This window comes from Ornithorhynchus anatinus, chromosome 20, assembly GCF_004115215.2.
Source record: "Ornithorhynchus anatinus isolate Pmale09 chromosome 20, mOrnAna1.pri.v4, whole genome shotgun sequence".
Taxonomy (NCBI): domain Eukaryota; kingdom Metazoa; phylum Chordata; class Mammalia; order Monotremata; family Ornithorhynchidae; genus Ornithorhynchus; species Ornithorhynchus anatinus.
In genome coordinates this window covers 259409-267541 of record NC_041747.1, presented here as the reverse complement: position 1 = coordinate 267541, position 8133 = coordinate 259409, and the positions used below count along the sequence as shown (strand labels likewise).

General features: G+C 57.1%; 1 protein-coding gene across 1 annotated transcript; it reads left to right on the top strand.

Moving 5' to 3' along the window:
* The first annotated feature begins 366 nt into the window (after positions 1-366).
* GJB2 (gap junction protein beta 2) lies at positions 367-7815 on the top strand. The gene is made up of 2 exons (XM_001516318.4): positions 367-453; positions 5051-7815. The coding sequence occupies exon 2, from the start codon at positions 5072-5074 to the stop codon at positions 5750-5752; it is 681 nt and encodes a 226-aa protein (XP_001516368.1). The 5' UTR covers positions 367-453; positions 5051-5071; the 3' UTR covers positions 5753-7815.
* Positions 7816-8133: the final 318 nt, after the last annotated feature.

The window sequence follows — 8133 nt, the reverse complement described above, 5'->3', positions numbered from 1 at the left end:
CGGAGCCGGTGAAGGGTCCAGGTGGGACCCGCCTTTTCCCCTCCCTCCCCACTCGGGACTTTGGCGGGGTCCGTGCGGGCGCCCCCCGCCCCCTCTGGTGCGGTCCTGTCCTGTCCGGTCCTGACCGCACCCCCAGCCCGGCCCGTTTGCCCCCGTCCTCTGCGCCCCTGCCCCCGCCTCCTCCCTCCCCCCACTCCCGCACTTTCCAAACCGCTCCGGGGGAAGGGGCGGAGTGCGGGGCGGGGTGCGGGGCGGGGTGCGGAGCGGTTTAAAGGCGCTGCCGGCGGACCAGGTGTGAATCCTTCAAAAGCGCTGGGCGCCCCCGCCGCCCCACTCGCTCCATCCCAGGCGCCGCCGCCGCAGACAGCGCGGGGCCACCGCCGCCCCGCCCCGCACAGCACCGCACCGGCCTTGACCGGACCCCGCTCCCCGTCCCGAGGGGCTCCCGCACGGGTAAGCCTTCGCCCCTGTTCGGGTCCTTGGGGAAACCGGTAACACCGGCCTGCGCGCCCGGCCGAGGGACCGGCGCTGCTCGGAGGGAAGCCCGGAGGAGGAGGCGGGGGCTGCGGGGCCGGGGAGGGAGCAAGCCCCCTCCAAACGCCCCGCGGCCTCGGTTTGGGGGCAGGGGGCTGCAGGCCGGGCCGGGTCCCAGAAAGGGCAGTGTCCGTCCGACCCCTGGGGAAAGCTGACCGGGGTCGGGGCGCCGTCGGGGGCCGAGGGCCGGGGCCGGGGAGGGGGCTCAGGACCAGCCCCAGCGCTCGCTACCCTGCGGTGCCCTCAGGAGGCGCTCAGTAAGTACCCTGCCCCTGGCCCCCGCCCCCTGCGATAATAATGTTGGTATTTGTTAAGCGCTTATTATGTGCGGAGCACTGTTCTAAGCGCGGGGGGAGATACAGGGTAATCAGGTTGTCCCACGTGAGGCTCACAGTTAATCCCCATTTTACAGATGAGGTGACTGAGGCACCGAGAAGTGAAGTGACTTGCCCACAGTCACACAGCTGCCAAGGGGCAGAGCCGGGATTCGAACCCGTGACCTCTGACTCCCAAGCCCGGGCTCTTTCCACTGAGCCACGCTGCTTCAATGTGTTGGTGGGCGTTATGTGGGGGTCGGGGCTGCGGGCTTTGGGGTCCGGGCTTCCCCTGGGGAACCTCAGAGCAGAGACTTGGGTTTGCAGGCAGAGAAAAGTCCTTCCCGCGCGTCCAAAAAAGGGTCCTCCCTCCCGGTGCCCCGCGCGGGCCCTTTCCACGGGCTCGCCCGCCGCCGGGGCCACCTTAACCCCCAACCTGCCTCTCCAGGCGGGGAGACCCTTATCCGCCGGCCTGCGACTTTCCAGCTCAAGTTATTAATTTTTCCCTCCTTGGGAAAGTCCCCGGGACAGTCAGTCCTCGAGAGCCCGATAGGGGAAGGGGCACAAGTATTGGGCAGCGGTTGCGCGAGGCTGGAGGGGCGAGGGGGAGCGCGGCACCTTGCGCCCTGCGCCCGTCCTCTTGGACGGACACTGAAGCAGCTGGCAAGAGAAGCAGCGTGGCTTAGTGGAAAGAGTCCGAGCTTGGGAGTCAGAGGTCGTAGGTTCTCATCCCGGCGCCGCCACTTGTCTGCTGTGTGACCTTGGGCAAGTCACTTAACTTTTCTGGGCCTCAGTTACCTCATCTGTAAAAATGGGGATTAAAAAATGAGATCCCCACGTGGGACCATCTGATTACCCTGTATCTAGCCCAACGCTCAGAAAAGTGCTCTGCACATAGTAAGCGCTTAAAACATACCATAATTATTATTACCCGCTCCCGGACCAATTGCCCAGCAGATTCGGGTCTCCCCTTCTTACCAAATAGCCCCGGGGCCGGGGAGGCGGGGGGAATCATCGTCATCAACATCATCATCATAACTGTGATATTCATTAAGCGCTTATTAGGTGCCAGGCGCTGTACTAAGCTCTGAGGTGGATGCAAGCGAACCCAGGGAGGTTCTGGGACGAGTCAGGGGTGGATTTTGGGGGAGACTCGGGGAGCCACGAGGAGATCGGGGAGGCTCTGGAGGTCCCCGGCCACCACGAAGGTGCGATGATTCTGGGGTTACTCGGGGGGCTTGGGGGTTGGGGTGGGCGGCCTCGGAGGACTCGGGGGTCCCGGAGGTTTGCAAGGGGGCCAGGGAGGGTCGAGGGAGAGAGGGCCCGAGGGCCCGGGGTGGTGGGTAGGGGGGTGGAGGTCGGGGTCCGGGATCTCCGGAGAGGGGGTCCGGCCTGGCACGGTCCCGGGCCCTTTCCCAGAGCCGCGCTCGACGGTGACTGTCCCAGAGCGGCCGAGGGAGGCCGAGGAGGAGGGCGAGGGAGGCCTAGGGAGGGCGAGGAGGAGGGCGAGGAGCAGGTCGAGGGAGGGCAAGGAGGAGGGCACGGGAGGCCTAAGGAGGGCGAGGAGGACTGCGGTGACTCACCAAACCTTCTAGATTCCCCAAGTTCCGTCTCCAGCACCCGCAGAGCCCGGCGGCAATTCCCTCACACTCCCCCCCGCCACCGGTTTCCCAGAACTTCGGCCCAAAAGGACCCGTCCGGAGCGGCCGGTCCGCGAACCCGCTCACAGCTGTTGCGGGGCTGCCGGACCCCCCCGGGCTGGACCCCCACCCCGGCCGGATCCCCACCTGGACCAGGGCAGAACCCGCGCACTGTCCGAATTTCTGGCGCACCTAAGCTTCCTCCTGTTGGTTTGCTGAAATGAGTTGCCGGTGCTCGCCGGGGGACTGTCTGTCCGGACATTCGGGACAGGAACCCTGGGGCAAGGGCAGAGGCTGACCCAGGGGCAGATCCGGGCAGGGGCAGGGGCAGGGGCAGACCCAAGGGCAGATCCAGGCAGGGACGAGCAGAGACAGAGACAGACCCAAGCAGAAACAGGAGAGACAAACAGGGTCAGACGGACCCAAGCCGAGACAGTCGCTGGGTTTTCTTCCCGCGGATCGCTGGGGTCGGGCGAGAGCCGACAAGTTGTGCCCGGACTCCTCCTTTCCTACTTCCTTGTGGCGGTTGCTCCAAACTAATTAATTCATTCAATCGTATTTATAGAGTGCTTACTGTGTGCAGAGCATTGTACTAAGTGCTTGGGAGAGAACAATACAGCAATAAAGAGAAACAATTCCTGCCCATAACGAGCTCACAGTGTGTGTGTGTGGTGGGGGGTGGGGCGGGGGGAAGACAACGATCGAGGAGATCCCGCATCTTCGTGTCTTTGTAAACATGAGTAGGCCCCAGCCCCTCTCACCCTTTGCCCTGGGGCCTGGGCCTGGCCCAGGGCACCGGCTGGGCCAGGGGATTGCCAGGGCTCCTTGTGGGTCATGTGTCTGGTACAGCTGGTTTTCAGAATTAGGGCTTTATGATGAGGGCCCGGTAATGACAGGGGCACCATTTCATGACCGCGAGCTCACCCGGGGCAGCCCTCGCCCAGGCCTCCGGGGAACTGGTCCGGTCAGTCAGTTCCTCGTTGTCGAGCCAGCCAGGTTCCGGACTAGCCACTAGTTGCGCTCAGAAGCCCGGGGCTGCAGCCCTCCCCGAGCCGGACACCGCCCTGGCGTGCACAACTGTGGCTTCTGACCCCGCGTTGCAGGAAGAACGTTCACTAAAGCCCCGACACGCTGTGAAGAGTATCTGAAGCGGCTAGATCTGAACTGCAATACTGACGGAATTGTTTCCCAGGAGGTGGGTCCAACAGTGGACTGTCCTCCTCCCTTCCGCCCCTCCATCTCCACCTCAAGGCCCCTTGGTCCTGGGACCACCAGCGGCCTCCCAAACCCCTGGCCAAGTCGGCGAGTCCAGCTGTGGGGCTCTGGTAGGTGAGGCCAGGCTCAGCCCTGCCTGTGCTGAGCAAGGTGAACTCTGCAGCCCCCGCCACTAGGCAGGATGGGGCTGCCCCAACAACCAATGGGTTCCTCTCAGGTGCCCTAGAGCCCCTTTGCCAACCCGTACTGGCTGAGGTTTCCCCTGGGAGGAAAGCTGGCCCAGTGATTTGACACAGCAGAGCCATGCCAAGCACTTAGTACAGTGTTCTGCACACAGTAGGCACTCAATAAATACAATTGATTGATTGAGATCAAGCCTCCAGCACCCCCTGGGGCCCCCGAGCCCATTGGACACAAGACCTTCCACTCTGACAGCGCACGCATTGGCAGCTTGGGTTTGCTACTTAGCTGGTTTTCTTCCAAGATGGTGAAAGCAGCTGCTACTTTGCTTGGACTCTCAAGAAAGGAGTGGCTCTCTTGGAGCAAACACTCTTTAATGAACGAGAGACAAGGAGGTGAAAGAGAAAACAGCGCCAGGCGCTGCAAGCTGTGAACAGAACCAAACAAAGGACAGCCTCTTTGGGTGTAAAATGTGGCCAGGACTTTGGTCTTTTCAGCCACACAAATGCTGCACTTACAGGTGAATTTCGTGATCAGTGGTGTCTTCTTTGAATATTGATGACAACTATATCAATAGATGGTATTTATTGAGCACTGCCGAGCACTGGACCAAGCACTTGGGAGAGCACAACATAACAGAGTTATTGGTAGATATGCTATCTAGTCCTCCTTTAGCCCAAGATCCAAGGTTTGCCTGAAGAAACCTGGGTTAGAGACCTGAGCTTTCTTCAGGCTTAGGGCTCCATCCTGTTCATTCCAGTCATTGTGGTATTTGTGATGTGGTATGTGTTGAGCACTTCCCGTGTGCTGACCACTGAATTAAGTGCTTAGGAGAGAACTGTTGTACTGTTCTACAGTTGTACAGTACAACAGAGGTGATAGACATGTTCCCTGCCCACAAAGAACTTACAGTCTAGAGGGAATTCCATTACTGATTCAGCTCTTTCACCCTCCTGATTCACTTGTCCGTGTTCCCGCTTCATCCTTGTTCCTTCCCCTGCTCCCACTCACTGTATAATTATTGTCTGCCCGAGGATCTGGGACATGGGCCTTGCTTCTGGAGCTCTACTATCCCAGGAGCTTAGCGCAGAGTTCCGCACTCAGTGCACCCCACGGATTGACTGGTGGATGACTGTTGACTCGCTTCCATTCCTTTTATCTCTGTAGGGCCGACACCTGTGAGAGAAGATGGATTGGGGAACACTGCAGACCATTTTGGGAGGCGTCAACAAGCACTCCACCAGCATTGGGAAGATCTGGCTGACCGTCCTCTTCATCTTCCGAATTATGATCCTGGTGGTGGCCGCAAAGGAAGTGTGGGGGGATGAGCAGGCCGACTTTGTCTGCAACACGCTACAGCCGGGATGCAAGAATGTGTGCTACGACCACGTCTTCCCCATCTCGCACATTCGCCTGTGGGCTCTGCAGCTCATCTTCGTCTCTACCCCGGCCCTGCTGGTGGCCATGCACATCGCCTACCGGAGACACGAGAAGAAGAGGAAGTTCATCAAGGGCGAGACAAAGAGCGAGTACAAAGATATCGAGGAGATCAAGAGGCAAAAGGTCCGGATCGAGGGAGCCTTGTGGTGGACCTACACCAGCAGCATTTTCTTCAGAATCATCTTCGAGGCGGTCTTCATGTACGTGTTCTACTTCATGTACAACGGGTTTTCTATGACCCGGGTGGTGAAGTGTAATGCCTGGCCCTGCCCCAACACAGTGGACTGTTTCGTGTCCAGACCCACTGAGAAGACCGTGTTTACAGTCTTCATGATCTCCGTGTCTGGAATCTGCATATTGCTAAATGTCGTTGAGCTGTGCTACCTTCTGATCAGATACTGCTCTGGAAAGTCCAAAAAGCCCGTGTAGAGCAGTGCCCAGCCATGAGAGGAAAGTAGGCAGCCCCAGATGGAGAAAGTCACTCTCAGAGCTGTCAAGACCCAGTCACCGGTATTTCCAAGGTCAAGGCAAAAAAAGACCAAACTTTCGAGGGCGAAAATCAACTTCACACTCCGTTCTCACCTGGAACCTTAATCTGATGACGCATCGATGATGATTTGGAAAGTCACTCCCCAAATGGAGTACCACTTTCTGAACTCTGCAAACGAAAGCCTTTTTCTACCATTGCTAGCTTAGCAGAACTTTTCAACCAGGACCAAGGGATCACCTCACTCTCCCTGCAACCACACCCCAACCTGGCCGAAGGAGGTTTCGGGGCGAGAAAGCCAGATTCTTCCATCTGGTTGGGGGGTTGGGGAGAGCCCTGGAGCGCCTCAATTCCTTGGGGTGACTTCACAGGTCAGTGCTAGATTAGAGCGATTCAGAAAGGATTTCCTCTGTGGCATTTGGGAGCTTGAATTTTTAGCATCTAGCAAAGTTACCCCCATGTTACAACTGTCAGTCCACAATTATAAAATCATGTTAAGACATATTTTCTTATTTAGCTTTGCTTTGCACAATGTCTTGAAATGTCAATATTTTGTATTTCTCCTTTTCCACAGGTCCAGACTGGGAAGTAAATTGCCGGCAGCTAGCTGCCGAACCTTAGTCGTTCCTTCATTAAAGAGATTTTTTTTTTTTAGTCATTCATATTTTTTGCTGAAGCAGAAAAGAACTCTAACCTAGCAGCAACATGTGTCCACATGCCAGGACATCCCTCCCTTCCTCCCCACCCCACCTGATCCCTCCCTCCTTCTTTTCCATCCTTCCTTCTTCTCTCCCCTCCCTTCCTCCCTTCAGTGCTCCTCCCTTGGGAGGCAGCTGCAGGGAGACATGCTCTGCTCCCATCTGGAGCTCCCAAACTGAGGTGTGATGCGGCCTTGGGCTGCCGGCTGGCCTAGGCCTTGGCCTCCCTGGCCCTGGCAGAGCTGGGGAAGGAAGGAGCAGCTAGGGACGGGAGTGAGGGGGCAGAGGTCTCACCAATCCAGACTTCTCTTTGCTTCTGGGGAAGGTGCAGCCCCTAGGAAGAGTTTCATTTAAGGATGGAAATCCCTTAGGGCCTCAGGGAAACTGGTGGGGGGTGGCTGGAGCAGAGCAGTTGGTGGGAGGACCAGCATCAAACCAGTTTGGACCAATAAAGCCCATGAAGCCAGCCAACTTCAAAGGCTAAAGCTGCGTGGTCTGAAACACAAGCACATGTGAAGCCAGGGATCCCTCTCCACTCCTATGCCCCCACCGGGGTTGGGAAGTGATACTCATCTGACCGGCTTGGGCAAACGGACCCCTGATCTCACCTGGATGCCTGAACACCTTAGCACAGCTCGTTACAGTGAGAACCAGCTCTTTCCTGTCATCAGCTCTAGCGGGGCAAAGCCGGCTGAACAGCCGGAGCTTTCCCTCATCTTGAGAGCGCAGTGAAAACAATTATACAAGATAGTAGATTTCACAAAATGTGAGAGAGTTAGAATCAGGCAAATGGCTATTTAAAATCTCGTACAACTTTTAATAAGAACCGAGAGGTCCAGTCGGGTGTTTTGTATATTATGACACTGATCTTTTACGTTTCATACCAGTTGTCGAAATGGAAAATGCTGCTGGAGGTGGCGGTGGTCTGAGTCCGGACCCTCTGTACCCACATCTGCCACTAGGCGGCGACAAAAGAGCCAGCAGCCCGAGGGCTGGGGCCGGAAAGGTTGGATATTGGAGGAGGGAGCAGAGTCAGGTAGCTTTGGGATCTGCAATTGTTTGCCAATGTAGGTTGTGCAGATTGCAACCGCGTCATCTGATGCGAGAGGCCCTTAGTCACAACGGTTGTGAAACCGAGACGGGGTCCGTGGTGGGGATTGGCCAGGCCAGAGCTGGAACCAGCGAGGTGTGTTTTCTTCAGGCTCTCTTTCTGTATATTTCTATGTAATCCAAGCTGGTTTATGCAATTCCTTTCTGTTCCTTGGTGTACATTTCCGTGGGAAATAAACCAGACAGATCAGCCCTTTGTAACTTTGTGTGTGTGTGTGTGTGTGTGTGTGCACGAGTGTGTATGTGGGTTTATGTGTGTCTTGGGGAACACCTTAAATCTTACCGGTTTGTCCAACCTATATATCGCATGGAGGTACTGAAATTTGGAGAAGCTGCCCAGTTACTGTGTGTTCTCACCTCCAAGACAAAAACAATCAAAAACCCTCCAAGACCTGAAATGTGTCTCCCATTACAAAAAAAGAGCAGAGGAAGCAGTGGCAGCATGAGGGGGAGCCACTGTTCACACAGCACAAGAGGGAGCCACGGTTCGCACAGCATGACAAGACTCTCAGAGT

Bases quoted from the DNA above. Each gene is read 5' to 3' on its own strand.
- GJB2 (XM_001516318.4), top strand. From the start codon at position 5,072: ATGGATTGGGGAACACTGCAGACCATTTTGGGAGGCGTCAACAAGCAC.